Source organism: Clarias gariepinus, chromosome 4 (genome assembly GCF_024256425.1).
Source record: "Clarias gariepinus isolate MV-2021 ecotype Netherlands chromosome 4, CGAR_prim_01v2, whole genome shotgun sequence".
NCBI classification, from domain to species: Eukaryota; Metazoa; Chordata; class Actinopteri; order Siluriformes; family Clariidae; genus Clarias; species Clarias gariepinus.
Window position 1 is genome coordinate 10,706,898 of NC_071103.1, and position 19,410 is coordinate 10,726,307.

Here is a 19,410-nt window from a genome sequence, read left to right on the forward strand (position 1 = left end):
TTAAATATAGAGAAGTGTAATAAAGAGAAGTGAAGTGTAGCGAAGTGTAATAAAGTAATAATGTCTTGCAGACCCATTAATTAATGTCTTGCTTCATGTTCAGTGAGACCACAACACACACAGTCAGAATGTACACAATATAGTACCTTCAGAAATATTTAAATCAGGCAATTAAAAATTTATTAAAACCTAAATTGCTTTATGTTGTCACTTAATTTATTAGAAGACAAATGCTTTCATATAGTAAAATGTCTTTACTGCATTTTTTATATATAGGTGAAGTAATGGACATTCCAGGAGCTCAGCATAAAGTGAGTGCTGCCTTACAAAGACAATTAAGTTTATGCTATTACAAAAGAATTATTAAACTGAGGACATTTTACATTATTACAGTAGGTAAAAAACACAAACACTAAAATAATGTTAAACATGGTACAGTATATGTATTTGATCTTTTATCTTCAGACATTATAGTCACACTGCGTTTTGACACGTAAAATTTAGTTCTGGGTGAAATGCTTTCTTGCTGTCTTTTATACTCTTAGTCGGCAGACTAACTTTAGATGTGTGCTGACGTGCTATGTTCTACAAGTGAGAAACACTTGTTCTAATATTATAGATGTGGTTTGCTTTCTTTGAGGACGACCATGACAAAAAATCTGTCTTGTGATATAATGGCTCTTTTTCAGAGGGTCCAGCCTTTGGATTTCAGCACATGGAACTTGCTGGCAGACCAGGACTTTCGGTTCTACGACTCATCTTTGGTGGAAGCAGTAAAGGTCGGGGAACCAACAGTGCATGAGTTTTTTCGTCTGCTGTCTCTTTGTCACACGGTCATGAGTGAGGAGAAAAATGAAGGTAATAAGTCCAGGCCTGGCTCTTTCAGTTTCAGAGTGTGACTTACATTTGTTCTTTCATTCCTGTTCTTTCATTTCTATTGTTCTAATAATTAGAAGAATCCTTTTGTGGACAGATTGTAGCTATTAAGTTTGAATAATATACACTTTATGATCCAGAATGACAATCCTATACTTCTAGACCATACAACCTAAATTGGTAATAATCAGTAAGAAAACATAATTATTTTTTTTATAATGAAATTAGAAGGAAATGGCCCAGCAGATTTAAGACAGTAATGCAGTTATACTAAATCTAACTCATTATGTTTCTTTTATTTTCTGAAATTTATCTGGCACTGATTCTCCTCTCTTTAGGAGAGCTGTTGTATAAGGCTCAGTCCCCTGACGAGGGTGCGTTGGTGACAGCAGCACGCAATTTTGGCTTTGTGTTCCGTTCTCGTACACCTGGTACAATCACTACGCAGGAACTGGGCAACGCCGTCACATACACACTCCTTGCAATCCTTGACTTCAACAACATCCGCAAGAGAATGTCAGTCATAGGTAAGTTATTTGCAAAAATACACACACTTGAATATATGTTCAAGGGTGAGTCAAAAATCATCCGGACTATGGTTATGTTAAAACTGTTGGCCACACTGTCTTATCAGTATTTTCCGTTCATTGCTACTGTCACCAAAAATGGATGCTCAACTTGTGATTTACATGAAAGAGGAGCAGCGTGCAGCGATTTGTTGTTTGTGGTCTGAGGCTCCACCTAGTGCTGAAACAACTCACGGAGAAGCATAAACAGAGGCATCTGGACGTCTACAAACGAAATTTGGACCTATACTCTAAGGAAGGTGAAAGTTTCTTAAAGAGAATACTTACTGGTAATGAGACATTGATTCATCACTACGAGCCTGGGTGTAAACTACAGAGTATGGAATAGAAGCATCCTCAATCGCGGACTAAGAAAAAGTCACCCATCAGCTGAAAAATTGATGTTTAACGTTTCCTGGGATTCTCAAAGACCTGTATTGGAACATTACCAGACCAAAGGTTCAACAGGCAACAGTGCTCGTTACAGTGAGACGCTTCTTGAAGATCATAAACTTTTGATTAAACACAGAGGGCTGCTATGGTAATGCACGTTTGCACTCTTCTGCGTACACACTTGGCAAATGTTTTAAGCGGTAAAGCATCCTCCCTATAGTCCTGATCTTGTTCCAAAAGACTTTTAAAATGTTGGGTCCCCTGATGAAGTAGTGAAGACAGCAATGCATTTGTGGCTCACAGCTCAGCCTAAAACATTTTTTATTGCAGGAATACAAAAGCTTTATACACATTCACATTTTATACAAACTTCCATAATTCTTTTGCTTGTGTTAAGCTGATTTGCGACAATGACAATTGTTGAATAAAATTTAAATTTAATTTGAATTAAAAGTTAATTAAAATAAAATATATAGCCACAGTGTGGACAATTTGAGACTCACCCTTGTACAATGCGTTCCTAGATTTACATACACAGTGCACAAGTGCTTTCAAATGAAAGTGTAATCTAAGACCATTTTCCATATAAAAGAACGAATGTTGGACAAAAGAAATGTTGGGTAAAATCACAACTAGTGTAATATTCTAGCAGTGTTACACAATATATTGTTGTAAAATTCCAATTAAAAGGTACAAATAAATACTTAATAATATGCACAGTAAACTTGTAAAATAAAATGACGGTAAGAGTTTGCGTGTGTGCGTGCGTGTGTGTTTTAGTGCGAACTCCCGAAGGCCATATTCGTCTGTACTGTAAAGGGGCAGACACAGTGCTGTTTGAGAGACTTCACTCTTCCAACAATGAGCTGATGAATGTGACGTCAGACCACCTAAATGTGAGCATTCTTGTTTTTGTTTTCCATCTTTATTCATATGTGTGAAACGTTCAATATATTCTGCTATCTATATTCAGTACAGAAAACAGCATTGGGTAATGATTTTCATTTCTTTTTTTTTTTACTTGGAAGAGAGCCACATTTTTTTTATAGTTAGTGGTTAAACTCTGCCATCTAGTGGCCTTATTCTGATGGTTAGTGTCTGCTACCCCACTTGTAAACTACTTTACTGTTAGTTTATACCAGAGGTGAAAGAGTAATAAACTTTTGTACTCAAGTACTATTATTTTAGTCAAATTTTAATGAAATACAAATAAAGTTTCAATTATAAAAATCTACTTAAGTAAAAGCAAAAAGTAGCTCATTAAAAATGTATTTTAGTAAAAGTTAACAAGTTATTTTTTAACAGAGGGGGTGGGTTGGGGGATTCTACTGTAGTTTAAAAAAGACAAAGAGATATAAATCTCAAACTAGTTGATTTTAATTGAAGGAACACCTTTGTATAATAAAGCTGTTGCCTTTATTGTGCTTGAAATCAAAGTGGTCGCTTAAATATGGTGTGACGCTTTGCGCTGGATAGCCGAGGGAAAAAGAGCTCTGAGCCAAGAATAATGTTCACCACAAAAGCCTCTTTCAGCGTCACAAAATTATAATACAAAACATAAAGTGAAAGTAAAGAAAATGGCAAAAGAATAGAGGGTTTCAGGGGTGAGCACCACACCTGAGCTCCTACTCCGTTCTCTCCTTCTCACGCACACACCTCCGCAGCACACACTGCGGAAGTGGTGGCAACTCTTTAAAGGGCAACATACATACCTAATGTGGTATACAACATAGTAGTGGCCGTTACCATGACCAGGGATTTGCTTCATAAGAATTTAATGGCATTTTGCTTTCAGGTGGGTTTGCATCACTGGCATCTGTTTTGTCTATCTCCATCGTTTTTGTGAATTTAGCGTATTTGTTCTCCCCGCCCATCAATCAATCAGTGCAGTGGTTTCTGGGGTGCAATTTTTTTTCCCCTGTTGTATTATTTTTATTATTTTTCATTGTCATTCATTCATTTATTATTTATTTTACTCAGTAGCAAATATGATTTAAAATGTAGCAAAGTACAATACTTCAAACAAAACATACTTACTGTAAGTAAAAGTAAAATTATAGATTTTAAAAACTACTTTAAAAGGTAGAAGTACAAAAAAAAAAACTACTCAATTACAGTAACACGACTAAATGTAATTCATTACTTTTTACCTATGGTTTATACAGTAGCTCAGAATTTATTCCCAGAATAAAATTACTTTTTTGTAAAGCAACGTCCACTGCTTTTACTGTTTTAGGACTTGTCATTAACTGTGCAGGTTTCTGTTTGGGTTTTGTTAATAGGAATATGCCTGCGATGGTTTAAGAACACTTGTGCTGGCTTATCGGGATCTGTCTGAGGAGCAGTGGGAGGAGTGGGCGGAGCGTTACCGTGGTGCCGACAAAGCTACTGACTTCAGGGAGGATCGTCTGGCTGATGCGTATGAGGAAATTGAACAGAACATGATGGTACTGTATTTTATCGATGACTTATTTTTAAACAGTCTTACCAAAATGAGCAAAACATAGATAAAAATGTATTTTGTCAACTCTGCTGGATAAGGTGGATTTTTATTTTTAACATTGAGGTAATATGGCAAGCCCTAGGCCTCCCAATTTCCTGTTAATGATTATAAACGAATGCAGATGGTAGCTTGTGCACTGATTTATCAGATTTAGCACTGTCGCCTTGCACTCTTGGCATAGGCTTCAGGCTTCCCGCAACCCTGAATACAGGATGAAGCGGTGTAGACGATGAGTGAGTGAGTGAGTGAATCCCCATGAACTGAAAGCTACTGTTCAATAAAGAAGCTCATACTTAAAAACTGACACCTTTAAGTCTAACTAAAGCAGCTGACCAGATAGACAAAGAAAAGCTTTCTGGAGGAAGGTTTTATTTATTTTTTTGCCAAATGTATATTTGGAGGAGTAAAGGTAATGTATTTAACTGCAAGAACACTGTACCAACTGGTAAATATGATTAGGGAATATCCCCAAACACATATTAAAGCATTGAATCGATTAAGTAGAATAACTTTTGGGACATGAAACTTATTGAAAATTTTTGTACTGGACTTAAAAGTTGGATTTGTTCCAAGAAACCAACACATTTATTTAAACACTACCAATTCTGCCAAGCAAGGTAGTCAAATATCCAACCAGATGTCTGCCAGAAACTGGTTCATGTTTATCAAAAACATCTGCTACAGTAGTAACTGCTAAAACTTGCTAAGGGACACTTAGCTACAGTAAGTATTAGGTGTGCTATATAAATATTTTAAGCCTGTACTGTATATTTTCTATCCTGTGTTGATTTCAGAAAACCCAAAAATAAAGTAAAACCTGTGCACCAACTGCTTTAGGTTTATCTCTATTAAAGATGTATGTTGTACCATTGTTGTGCCCCAGAAAAAGAACATAAGTAAAATAATTAATTGCAAGCCCAATATATTTAGGCATTTGGCAGATGCCCTTATTCAGAGCAACTTACATTTTTATCTCATTATATTTCTGAGCCCTTAAGGGCCCAACAGGGACAACTTGGTGGTTGTGGGATTTGAACCTGGGACCCTCCTAACCGTAGTCCAGTGCCTTAAGCACCTTAATAATGCTGTGACATTCTTGTTAATGAGTTTCTGTAAATGTCTAATAGCAACATTAAATGCTAATTAGGATTGCTCTTCTACAGTATGTGCGTGGGATGACTAGCAAGAATCTGGAAACTTCTCATAGCAACCTTACTGTAAATGAAAATAAGGATTGCTTTTCTACGTGCGGGAGATGACTGGCAAGAATCTATACTTTTTACGTCAACGAGAAAAGAAGAAGGTGAAAGTACCTATTCTGATTTTACTGAGCAATGCTGAGCAAGTATTTGTTTTTTAGTTTCATTTTCGGCAAAGACTTTAAAGCAGGTGTGTCAAACCTATTTTATAACCATATTGTTCAGCATTGGATTAAATTGTTTTAACAGACCCTCTGTTCGATGACTCTAACTCCGGAGATTATTTTAAAGAGGTCATGATAGGGAGAGTCCTCAGGTAACTTTTGAACATGCTGCACAGCACCAATGAACATTGTTGTGAATACCCAGCAAATAACAATAGCACATTGGATGGTTCATTACTTTTCTTGACCTAAATGTCCTGCTAAAGGATTATGATGAGCCGCATTGAAAAGTAACTACCTGTGGCTTTATGAGACCAACTGGGTCATCTTTGCATTACTTGATATGTCCCTTTTGTTTCTCTCTTAGCTGCTCCTGTTAGGGTCTGCCACAGTGGATGATTGGTTTTGCTTATTTGATTTGTCATAGGTTTTACACCACATGCCCTTCTTTACTCTCATTCAATATAACCGATTCTTTAATAATAAAAGTAAACCCAGGAGAAACAATACTCCATCCAATACTTTCACTTGGCATGTCTTAGGGTTTCATCTTTGGACTGCTATAAGGGAAAAATCCAGAGGGGACTTTCCCCAAAGCCTGAGCTGTGAGATTGCCCAGATCCCAATCTGATCAGGCATTAGTAGGATGTGCATAACAAACAATTCTGATGCATGGAAGCTTTACTTACAGAACTTAAAGGCTCTGCTTTAAAGTATTGGTTTAGATTCTACAGCTTACCTTTGAAGGTTTTGTAAAGTGCCATGCCTTGATGGGTCAGAGCTGTTAGGAAGGTTTTAACATCATGGATGATTGGTCTATGGCTTATATTGTCATGACCAAGAAGCTGACTAAAGAAGTAGCTACTTTAGGACCAGCATGAAAACCTAAAGATGCAGAAGTGTTCTCTGGTGTTTGGCCACAATCACAAGACCTGTGTTTAAAGAAAAAAGGGTAAGGCTTTTAGACTGAAAACCACTATCCCGGCTGTGAAATATGAAGGTGGCAGCATCATGTTGTGCATAGATGCACTTCAGGAAATCTAGGCATCATGAGAAAGAACTTTTTTTTAATAAATACTGAAACAAAACATTACGACCTTAGAAAGATAAATATTACGTACAACTGGATCTTCTGGAAGGACAATTTATTTGTTTGACTTTAGACAAGGTTTATGTTAATCTAAGCATATGCAAAACAGAGCAAAATATTGACTGGGGATTTTCAAGTTTGCAAAGTTCTTTACAAATAAAAATGTAAAACTGATGCATAAGCATTTTCTCCAGTTAAGTTGGCTGTTTTGGAAAGAGATATGGTTACAAAATTTCAGCTTCAATTCAATGTGCATCTTACAACGAGTGTTATGTCGTAGTTATCTTTTGAAATAGTGTTGCTCTTCCAATTTCGTCAGAGTTGTAAACATCAGGGTTTCTCATACTTTTCATGGCCATGGACTTTTCACAGAAATACAATAATATTTGTAAGTATCTTTATTTATATCCATTTATATCCATATGACAAAGGCAGAAGACATTTTGCCCATGTTGACATTAATTATTAGCTGTCTAGTTTTCAAGTAATTCGGGCTTGGATTCAACCCATTCAAATTGAGGGACCATGCAAAGTAGCTAACTGTTCTTAATGGACTTTAGTGTCACTGGCTTGTACATTGAGATAGCAGCTTAATAATTTAAGTTAAATAGTTTGAGCACTGCTGTGCCCCTTTTATGTATAGGTTTACTATAATATTTACTAACCTTACTGTAGTAAAATGTAATAGTATATTGTAGTAAATATTACAAGTTACTACAGTTTATAATCGATTACTGTAGAAAATACTAAAGTTTAGTACCGTTTGTAAACAATTACTATAGTAAATACTACAGGTTACTATACTGTAGTATTTAGTCAATTACTATAGTAAATTCTCCAGTTTACTTCACTTTACCATAGAAAACCACATTATACTATTGTAGATTGCTGTCATCTATGTGGAATAACACACTCTAGACAAAGGTGTTATAAATAAAGAAATTAATTTCTTTAAAAAACAGTGCTATGGTGTCTGACACCAGGACATTGGTGACAGATCCTTTGTGCTGTGGGTTGCACATTAATCGGGCCTCCATAGATTAGACTTGTTTGTCCAGTATCCCATGGGTGCTTGATTGGATTGGGATCTGGGGAGTATGTACTGTAGGCCAGGTCAGTGACCTTGAGCTGTGTGCCTGCTGGGCCCCAAGTGCAGTCTGTTGTGCTGCATGGGACATTCTGGTGCCTTCCTGTTGTAACTTTGTTTAACAATTTGTGCTACGGTACATTGGCTACATTGGATAATCAGTGTTAAAGTGTTAGTGTTATGTGATGTGATTAAGTGTATGATGTAGTGTTATGGCTAAGTAGTGTAAATTAATCATGTGTTTTGTGTTTAATTTGTATTAACACAATACTAAAATGTGCCTGAAAAACAATTAAGTGTAAAAAAATAAAAAAATTAAAAAAATAAGAAAATCAGTAAATTCCAAATACTTTTTTATGGCGTAGTACCTGTTAAACATGATTGCTGATCAACTTCATGGGTGTAGATATGGTACAGTACAATACTGCCATTACTAGTATAATTATTATCAGCCCCACCAGGATGTCAGGAGCACACCAGCATGGCACCAAACCCAAATTGCCAAGAGTGAGAAGAGTAATCTGCATGTTGTCTTCCTAGACCATGCAAATGCATTAGGCTCAGTTCCAGCATCATCTCGATGACATTCAACTTTTTTAGATTACCAGAGCCCATTACAAGTTTGATCAAGGTCTAGTTTTATGACCTGCAGTTCTGCTTCACTACACCTGACTTTACCACCATCTGGCTTAAAATAGGTATCATGGCAAGTTGCACTATATCTCCACTAGCTTTCAACATGGTAATAAAAGTGATCATAAGAGCTTTAAAATGAGTGGTGGGTGGAAAACATTTACATTTACATTTAGGCATTTGGCAGACGCTCTTATCCAGAGCGACTTACATTTTTATCTCAAAACGACTCAAGTATGGAGCTCAGCACTGACTACAAGGGCACCATGCACCAGATGCCCCCTAAAACATCACACAAAGCCCAAATGTATCATTTGTCCATTAAGGAGGAACAAATCAGAAATGGTCATCTCAACCTTAAGACCAGACCTGATACTATGGTCCAAATCTCGATGTACCGTATATTTTATAGAGCTGACAGTGCCATGGAAGGACGTTACAGACGAGGCAAAAGAATGAGAAAAAGAGGCTGCGATATGCTGAACTGAAGCTCGAGGCCAAACAACAGGCCTGGAGCGCAACAGTCTACTCAGTGGAGATTGGCTGCCATGCCTCTATTGCAACATCCAGTACTAGGCTCCTTAAAGAAATAGGGATCCGTGGCCAAGCTCTGCATCAAAGAGACATCAGAGGTTGCTAAACGCAGTAGACAATGGCTGTAGATTAGGAGGAGAGATTGCAGCTGGGCCCCAGGACACACTCCCAGGTCTGATCAGCGTGGGTCGGTCTGGCTTAGCAGAGGACGGATTGTAAGTAAAAGGCTGAAAAACCCGATGACACTTTGAAACACAAATCATGATGTGCCCCATACGTTTGCCGGTGGCCAGGCATAACATTATCTTCATTCCTGCATCGAGGAACCTCAAAGGGACTAGTACCATCTTGTCCTATAACTTAAAAAAATAATAATTTAGAAGACTTGAAATCTTGCAAAACAAATGAAATGTTTATGAAGGTGGTTTTATCAACCCTAGTCCTGGGGGACACGCTGCCTTGTGTACTTTAGTGTTCGGTGAGCTCCAAGCGCAACTTATTTAACCAATCAGTTAATGAACAGCCGTTTTAAATTATGTGGCTGTGATGAAGCAGAGAAAACACAAGGGGTTCTTCAGAGCCAGGGTAAAACACCACTGCTCTATGGGGTCTACTCCTACTCGTGAAAGATACTGTATGATCTAGACCCTAATCTAGACTCTTTATTAGACAAACTTTATGTTAAGAATCTAGAAGTATTTATCTGACCATAAAATGGCACATTACCTTTGTCGAGTACTTTGTATGATAGGAATACTTATCTGCTTCGCCCAAAAGCTCACTTATCTATTTAATATGTTCATTTTTTTTATTAAATGGAGAGCATCTTTGCATCTATCCATCTTTTTAACCTTAGAGGTACTGTATACAGTGAATTACAAGATTAGAGCATTAAGCATTGTCAATGATCATAAAGCTATATTGACCTTTGAAATACATTCAGTTTAATAAAATGCATTTATAAGTCTCAGACAAGAACAAAGGATATTTATTTGTTTCTGTAAGCAGATAGTGTAACATTTCAGAGGTTGCTGCCTTAATAACACAGTATATTAGAGTGTAGCAATCTGTTACTGTACAGTTTAGAATTTTATGCTGTGTAAACTATTTGGCCACATGCTAAAGCACTTTAACAGACAAATCAAATGAATCAGATCCAGTAAAGAGGGGACAGACCTAATGTCAGGGCTTGCATAAGAAATATTTTCTATCTGATATATGTGTGTTGCTTATCTATTGCTTTACATTATATGTTGTAGCTTTTGGGAGCCACAGCTATAGAGGATAAGCTGCAGGAGGGTGTGGCTGAGACCATCGCTATCTTATCACTGGCTAACATAAAAATCTGGGTGTTAACTGGAGACAAGCAAGGTGAGTGAGAACCACATTATTAACAGTCCACATAAACAAAACCTGTACAACAATAGCTAAAGGACTGTATGTTCATTTTAAGTGAATTCACCACCTACAGTATACAGTAGGGATGGCAAAAAGTGTAGAAATTCAATATATTGTGATACTTGATACTCCAGCAGACTTTTCCTTTTTTTTTTTAATTAATATAACAGAAGTTACAGTAGGTCTTGTAGACCTAAAACATTATATTTTGCGGAACTCTTACATCGTTGTGGAGAAACTGCTTCAGTTCGTTGAGGTTTTTGGACATTCGCACAAATGCACAGCCCTCTGCGACAGCATTTCAGATTGAGGTCTGGACTTTGACTAAGCCATTCCAAAACCTTGATTCTTTTATTTTTTAGCCATTCTGATGTACTGTAGATTTACTGGTATGCTTTAGATTATTAAATTTTGACCAAGTTTGACCTGTCATACAGATGGTCCCACATTTGCCTCTAGAATACTCTGATATACGTACAGAGGAGCTAACCTATAGACAGCTTACCCTCTTAAATCCTGTAGAAACAGTATGGGAGTACTTACTATATTGCCTGTATATTATATGTGTAACACACATTGTTTTTGTTAAAAAAAAAAAAAAAAATGGCACAGTGAAAAAGTTATATGTTTTAGTTTGTCTGAGGCTGTATTCACCTAATACTAAGACCCACTACGATCAGATGATTTTTATGATGTTTTTACAAAAAAAATCACATAGAATTGAAAGAGGGGGTACTGACTTTTACACATGATTGTACCAGTATTAACGTATGACATTATACAGGTCCTTCTCAAAAAATTAGCATATTGTGATAAAGTTCATTATTTTCTGTAATGTACTGATAAACATTAGACTTTCATATATTTTAGATTCATTACACACAACTGAAGTAGTTCAAGCTTTTTATTGTTTTAATATTGATGATTTTGGCATACAGCTCATGAAAACCCAAAATTCCTATCTAAAAAAATTAGCATATCATGAAAAGGTTCTCTAAACGAGCTATTAACCTAATCATCTGAATCAACTAATTAACTCTAAACACCTGCAAAAGATTCCTGAGGCTTTTAAATACTCCCAGCCTGGTTCATTACTCAAAACCGCAATCATGGGTAAGACTGCCGACCTGACTGCTGTCCAGAAGGCCATCATTGACACCCTCAAGCAAGAGGGTAAGACACACAAAGAAATTTCTGAACGAATAGGCTGTTCCCAGAGTGCTGTATCAAGGCACCTCAGTGGGAAGTCTGTGGGAAGGAAAAAGTGTGGCAGAAAACGCTGCACAACGAGAAGAGGTGACCGGACCCTGAGGAAGATTGTGGAGAAGGACTGATTCCAGACCTTGGGGGACCTGCGGAAGCAGCGGACTGAGTCTGGAGTAGAAACATCCAGAGCCACCGTGTACAGGCGTGTGCAGGAAATGAGCTACAGGTGCCGCATTCCCCAGGTCAAGCCACTTTTGAACCAGAAACAGTGGCAGAAGCGCCTGACCTGGGCTACAGAGAAGCAGCACTGGACTGTTGCTCAGTGGTCCAAAGTTGTTTTTTATTTGGATGCAAGCAAATTTTGCATGTCATTCAGAAATCAAGGTGCCAGAGTCTGGAGGAAGACTAGGGAGAGGGAAATGCCAAAATGCCTAAAGTCCAGTGTCAAGTACCCACAGTCAGTGATGGTCTGTGGTGTCATGTCAGCTGCTGGTGTTGGTCCACTGTGTTTTATCAAGGGCAGGGTCAATGCAGCTAGCTATCAGGAGATTTTGGAGCACTTCATGCTTCCATCTGCTGAAAAGCTTTATGGAGATGAAGATTTCATTTTTCAGCACGACCTGGCACCTGCTCACAGTGCCAAAACCACTGGTAAATGGTTTACTGACCATGGTATTATTGTGCTCAATTGGCCTGCCAACTCTCCTGATCTGAACCCCATAGAGAATATGTGGGATATTGTGAAGAGGAAGTTGAGAGACACAAGACCCAACACTCTGGATGAGCTTAAGGCCGCTATCGAAGCATCCTGGGCCTCCATAACACCTCAGCAGTGCCACAGGCTGATTGCCTCCATGCCACGCCGCATTGAAGCAGTCATTTCTGCAAAAGGATTCCAGACCAAGTATTGAGTGCATAACTGAACATAATTATTTGAAGGTTGACTTTTTTTTGTAATAAAAACACTTTTCTTTTATTGGTCGGATGAAATATGCTAATTTTTTGAGATAGGAATTTTGGGTTTTCATGAGCTGTATGCCAAAATCATCAATATTAAAACAATTAAAAGGCTTGAACTACTTCAGTTGTGTGTAATGAATCTGAAATATATGAAAGTCTAATGTTTATCAGTACATTACAGAAAATAATTAATTTTATCACAATATGCTAATTTTTTGAGAAGGACCTGTATGCTTGACTCATTCCTCAAAATATATTTACATGCATGACTCATTCTTTAAGTATATTTACATATGTACAATCAGAGGTGATCTTCTTTAAGTAAGTTTTTACTTCAATGATCTTTTTTCCACATTATGAAGTGTTAGAACCTGTACTAGTAATGGACTTTTACCATTTCATTTACATAGTATGTCTGATATTGGAAAGTACAGCATATTTTTATTGTGCCACAATTGTTATTTTAACAAAAAAAGTAGACATTTGTTGTTTGAATGTATTCACATCCCCAGATAAATACCTCATCAATACATTTAGCCACAATTAAAGCTGCAAGTCTCATGGACAGTAAGTGCTCTCAGATTGCTGCAGTGATTTTCATGTTCTGACAGAGATTCAGATTGATTTCTGGGCTTAGTTTAGCTCTGCCTTAGGTTAAAGACTCTTTCAGCCTGGAAAACATACTTGACCCTATCAATCTTGCAACAACTCTATGTACCACACCTTTCTGTAAAGATGGTCTTTCCAAGGTGAAGAGCAGTGGTAGCTTTTTGACAAATGTAGTGTTCTGTGCCAAGCCAAAATGTGTTTGTTTGCTTGCTTATTTTTGTAATTTTCCCAGTGGTTTTTGTTTTGTTTTGTTTCGTTTTTTTTTTTTTTTTTTTTTTTAACAGTGCTTTTTATTTCAGGGCAATGTAGATTCAATGCATGTGTAGCTTTATTATATGTCCCATTTAAGTTCATTTATTTTAACTCCCGGGTACAAAGTCCCAAGTACAAATGCTTGTAATTTATTTATTCATTATACACTGATCAGCCGAACTTTCTGACCACAAAGAAGTGAATAACATTGATTATCTCATTACAATGGCACTTGTAAGAAGTGGATGGGATATATTAGGCAGCATTTGACAGTGTACAATTGAGCACCTACTGTATAAGTTGTTCTGGGGAAAAAAAGCTAAATCCATGGAGACACCACCTTACAACTTACAGGACTTCAGGTATCTGCCACTAATGGCTTGGTGCCAGATAACACACCATACAGTACATTCAGAGGTCTTAGTAGAGTCCATGTCTTGACAGGTCAAGGCTGTGTTTGGTCTATGCCTTACTTCCTTATTAATATACCAAATTTTATTTATTTTTATTTTTTTTAATATCCTAATTTTTTTCTCTCATAGAGACAGCGGTGAATATTGGCTACTCATGCAAAATGTTAACTGACGACATGACTGAGATCTTTATTGTTAATGGGCACACAGTCCAAAGTGTTCGTGCTGACCTCAGGTATGGACCATTCTACCTATTCATATTTTTGACTATCTATTTGTCACGGTCAGCCACTAGAGGGAGCCAGGCGCAGAGACTCCATTTTCAGTTTAGTTGTCTAGAACTTCATTTCCCAGAGTACACCTCGGTCAGGTGACGGGAACGCTCACCTGAACCGAGGAAGCTAATTAAAAGAGACTGATTAGTTTTGTGATAAATAGCCCTTTATTCAGTTGCTCTGCGTCTGGCATCTGTTGTATTAACTTCAGTTAAAGTAAGTGGGTGTTATGTTTCAATGTTCTTGGTGTCATGCCACTTCCCTAGCTTCTGGTTTGTGTTGTTCTTGGTTTAGTTTTGTTCCTAGTTTGTCATGTTATCTCCTAGTCTGTGTTTAGTTCATGGTTAGCCTGTTATGTTTAGTTTATGTTCAGCCTGTTGTGTTTAGTTTATGCTTAGCGTGTCCTAGTGTAACTCCTTGTCCTAGTGTAACTCCTAGTGTAACTCCTTGTCCTAGTGTAACTCCTAGTGTAACTCCTTGTCCTAGTGTAACTCCTAGTGTAACTCCTTGTCCTAGTGTAACTCCTAGTGTAACTCCTTGTCCTAGTGTAACTCCTAGTGTAACTCCTTGTCCTAGTGTAACTCCTAGTGTAACTCCTTGTCCTAGTGTAACTCCTTGCCTTAGTTTAGTTATTGTACAGTTTAGATCCTGTGTTGCTTAGCCTTTGGTTTCTCTTATGTCCTGTGTTGCTGTTACTTAGTTTCCTTTATGTAGATGTCTGTTTATGCTCAGCTTTCCTTATATTAAAAGACCCTTACCCCCCTGATCACCTCCGTCTATACACCTGCCTTAAAACCCACACACAGCACCCGTTACAGAATGCCAGACCCAAAAAGTAGTATAGCGGAGGAGCCTCCCCTGGATATTTTTTTGGGGGGGGCTATGATCATGATGTCGGGGCAAGCGGACCTCGTGGGTAGTCGGCTTGCCATACGAAGGAACCGTGTGGAGCACGCAGGAGCAAGGGGAGCGACGCCCTGCAGTGCTCAGCAGTGAAGGACTGGAGAGGGCGAGCGAGCAACGCAGCAGGACTGGAGAGGCTCAAGGCTGGCTATACAACGCGTGCCCCCACAGACACAGGACGACGGAACCAGGGGTAAGGAAAAACCCCAGTCGGTGTGTCGGCAAAAGGGGCACGGCGTGGAGCACCAACAGCAGAGGCGAGTGCTCCAACAGCTGGCTGGAGAGCTCATCCAGCAGGTCAATGCGTGCCGGGCAAGCAACGATCATGAGCGCATGCAAACCCTGCTGGAGTTGGGTGCACGGCTCCAGGACCAGCTCGTTCAGCTTAACCGTACAGGTCCAGAATCCCCAGAGAGCCCAGCGGAGGGCTCGAGTCTCCCAGAGAGCCCAGCGGAGGGCTCGAGTCTCCCAGAGAGCCCAGCGGAGGGCTCGAGTCTCCCAGAGAGCCCAGCGGAGGGCTCGAGTCTCCCAGAGAGCCCAGCGGAGGGCTCGAGTCTCCCAGAGAGCCCAGCGGAGGGCTCGAGTCTCCCAGAGAGCCCAGCGGAGGGCTCGAGTCTCCCAGAGAGCCCAGCGGAGGGCTCGAGTCTCCCAGAGAGCCCAGCGGAGGGCTCGAGTCTCCCAGAGAGCCCAGCGGAGGGCTCGAGTCTCCCAGAGAGCCCAGCGGAGGGCTCGAGTCTCCCAGAGAGCCCAGCGGAGGGCTCGAGTCTCCCAGAGAGCCCAGCGGAGGGCTCGAGTCTCCCAGAGAGCCCAGCGGAGGGCTCGAGTCTCCCAGAGAGCCCAGCGGAGGGCTCGAGTCTCCCAGAGAGCCCAGCGGAGGGCTCGAGTCTCCCAGAGAGCCCAGCGGAGGGCTCGAGTCTCCCAGAGAGCCCAGCGGAGGGCTCGAGTCTCCCAGAGAGCCCAGCGGAGGGCTCGAGTCTCCCAGAGAGCCCAGCGGAGGGCTCGAGTCTCCCAGAGAGCCCAGCGGAGGGCTCGAGTCTCCCAGAGAGCCCAGCGGAGGGCTCGAGTCTCCCAGAGAGCCCAGCGGAGGGCTCGAGTCTCCCAGAGAGCCCAGCGGAGGGCTCGAGTCTCCCAGAGAGCCCAGCGGAGGGCTCGAGTCTCCCAGAGAGCCCAGCGGAGGGCTCGAGTCTCCCAGAGAGCCCAGCGGAGGGCTCGAGTCTCCCAGAGAGCCCAGCGGAGGGCTCGAGTCTCCCAGAGAGCCCAGCGGAGGGCTCGAGTCTCCCAGAGAGCCCAGCGGAGGGCTCGAGTCTCCCAGAGAGCCCAGCGGAGGGCTCGAGTCTCCCAGAGAGCCCAGCGGAGGGCTCGAGTCTCTGTCCAGCTTCGGCAAGCTTCCCCCGCTGCCCTACTTCGTCGACCTCGACGACGGCGAACCTCAGCCCTACGCTGATGGTGAGCTTCCGCCTCTGCCCTGCGTCGTCGGCCTGGACGACATCGTGCTGCCGCCTCTGCCCTGCTTCGTCGGCCTGGACGACATCGTGCTGCCGCCTCTGCCCTGCTTCGACGGCCTCGACAGCGGCGAGCCTTTGTCATGCAATCCAGCTGTTCCTCCTCCGCCTTGCGTCGACGTCGAGTCACCTCCCTGTTTCGCTGACGACGTCGTGCTCCTCGCTCCGCCGCCCGGGTTCAGCGATGACCCAGTGCTCCTCGCTCCGCCTCCGTCTCCGCCCGGCGACCCAGCTCCGCCTCCGTCTCTGCCCGGCGACCCAGCTCCGTCTCCGTTAGTTTTGTGATAAAAATCACCCTTTATTCAGTTGCTCTGCGTCTGGCATCTGTTGTATTAACTTCAGTTAAAGTAAATGGGTGTTATGTTTCAATGTTCTTGGTGTCATGCCACTTCCCTAGCTTCTGGTTTGTGTTGTTCTTGGTTTAGTTTTGTTCCTAGTTTGTCATGTTATCTCCTAGTCTGTGTTTAGTTCATGTGTAGCCTGTTATGTTTAGTTCATGTTCAGCCTGTTGTGTTTAGTTTATGCTTAGCGTGTCCTAGTGTAACTCCTTGTCCTAGTGTAACTCCTTGCCTTAGTTTAGTTATTGTACAGTTTAGATCCTGTGTTGCTTAGCCTTTGGTTTCTCTTATGTCCTGTGTTGCTGTTCCTTAGTTTCCTTTATGTAAATGTCGGTTTATGCTCAGCTTTCCTTATATTAAAAGACCCTTCCCCCCCTGATCACCTCCGTCTATACACCTGCCTTAAAACCCACACACAGCACCCGTTACAGAATGCCAGACCCAAAAAGTAGTATAGCGGAGGAGCCTCCCCTGGATATTTGGGGGGGGGGGGGCTATGATCATGATGTCGGGGCAAGCGGACCTCGTGGGTAGTCGGCTTGCCATCCGACGGAACAGTGTGGAGCACGCAGGAGCAAGGGGAGCGACGCCCTGCAGTGCTCAGGAGCGAAGGACTGGAGAGGGCGAGCGAGCAACGCAGCAGGACTGGAGAGGCTCAAGGCTGGCTATACAACGCGTGCCCCCACAGACACAGGACGACGGAACCAGGGGTAAGGGAAAAACCCCAGTCGGTGTGTCGGCAAAAGGGGCACGGCGTGGAGCACCAACAGCAGAGGCGAGTGCTCCAACAGCTGGCTGGAGAGCTTATCCAGCAGGTCAGTGCGTGCCGGGCAAGCAACGATCATGAGCGCATGCAAACCCTGCTGGAGTTGGGTGCACGGCTCCAGGACCAGCTCGTTCAGCTTAACCGTACAGGTCCAGAATCCCCAGAGAGCCCAGGGGAGGGCTCGAGTCTCCCAGAGAGCCCAGGGGAGGGCTCGAGTCTCCCAGAGAGCCCAGGGGAGGGCTCGAGTCTCCCAGAGAGCCCAGGGGAGGGCTCGAGTCTCCCAGAGAGCCCAGGGGAGGGCTCGAGTCTCCCAGAGAGCCCAGGGGAGCTTCGGCAAGCTTCCCCCACTGCCCTACTTCGTCGACCTCGACGACGGCGAACCTCAGCCCTACGCTGATGGTGAGCTTCCGCCTCTGCCCTGCGTCGTCGGCCTGGACGACATCGTGCTGCCGCCTCTGCTCTGCTTCGACGGCCTCGACAGCGGCGAGCCTTTGTCATGCAATCCAGCTGTTCCTCTTCCGCCTTGCGTCGACGTCGAGTCACCTCCTTGTTTCGCTGACGACCCAGTGCTCCTCGCTCCGCCTCCGTCTCCGCCTGGCGACCCAGCTCCGCCTCCGTCTCCGCCCGGCGACCCAGCACTGCCCCCCCCCGTCACCCTGCCCAGGGAACTCGGCTGCAGCCTCTCTGTCGGGAGGACCGACAAGGGACCTTGGGGAGGGTGCCCTGGACCACCATTTGGCGCTCCGGTGTAGCGCCTTTGGAGGGGGGGTAATGTCACGGTCAGCCCCTAGAGGAACCCAGACGCAGAGACTCCATTTTGAGTTTAGTTGTCTAGAACTTCATTTCCCAGAGTACACCTCGGTCAGGTGACGGGAACACTCACCTGAACCGAGGAAGCTAATTAAAAGAGACTGATTAGTTTTGTGATAAATAGCCCTTTATTCAGTTGCTCTGCGTCTGGCATCTGTTGTATTAACTTCAGTTAAAGTAAATGGGTGTTATGTTTCAATGTTCTTGGTGTCATGCCACTTCCCTAGCTTCTGGTTTGTGTTGTTCTTGGTTTAGTTTTGTTCCTAGTTTGTCATGTTATCTCCTAGTCTGTGTTTAGTTCATGTGTAGCCTGTTGTGTTTGGTTCATGTGTAGCCTGTTGTGTTTAGTTTATGTTCAGCCTGTTGTGTTTAGCTTATGCTTAGCGTGTCCTAGTGTAACTCCTAGTGTAACTCCTTGTCCTAGTGTAACTCCTTGCCTTAGTTTAGTTATTGTACAGTTTAGATCCTGTGTTGCTTAGCCTTTGGTTTCTCTTTTGTCCTGTGTTGCCGTTCCTTAGTTTCCTTTATGTAGATGTCTGTTTATGCTTAGCTTTCCTTATATTAAAAGACCCTTCCCCCCTGATCACCTCTGTCTATACACCTGCCTTAAAACCCACACACAGCACCTGTTACAGAATGCCAGACCCAAAAAGTAGTATAGCGGAGGGGCCTCCCCTGGATATTTTTTGGGGGGGGGGGGGGCTATGATCATGACGTCGGGGCAAGCGGACCTCATGGGTAGTCGGCTTGCCATCCGACGGAACAGTGTGGAGCACGCAGGAGCAAGGGGAGAGACGCCCTGCAGTGCTCAGCAGCGAAGGACTGGAGAGGGCGAGCGAGCAACGCAGCAGGACTGGAGAGGCTCAAGGCTGGCTATACAACGCGTGCCCCCACAGACACAGGACGATGGAACCAGGGGTAAGGAAAAACCCC

At 42.4% G+C, this 19,410-nt stretch overlaps 1 protein-coding gene across 4 annotated transcripts in view; it reads left to right on the plus strand.

The window, feature by feature from the left end:
* atp8b2 (ATPase phospholipid transporting 8B2) overlaps positions 1-19,410 on the plus strand; it is a 54,774-nt gene that overhangs the window by 21,819 nt on the left and 13,545 nt on the right. For all 4 annotated transcript variants that reach the window (XR_008357910.1, XR_008357911.1, XM_053494147.1 and 1 more), the window contains 7 exons: positions 277-311; positions 690-858; positions 1,215-1,403; positions 2,616-2,731; positions 4,118-4,282; positions 10,305-10,416; positions 14,013-14,118. Coding sequence is in view for 2 of the 4 variants with exons in the window: in XM_053494147.1 (XP_053350122.1) it covers positions 277-311; positions 690-858; positions 1,215-1,403; positions 2,616-2,731; positions 4,118-4,282; positions 10,305-10,416; positions 14,013-14,118 (892 nt within the window). In the remaining 2 variants the exon portion in view is untranslated. The remainder of the gene's footprint in view (positions 1-276; positions 312-689; positions 859-1,214; positions 1,404-2,615; positions 2,732-4,117; positions 4,283-10,304; positions 10,417-14,012; positions 14,119-19,410) is intronic.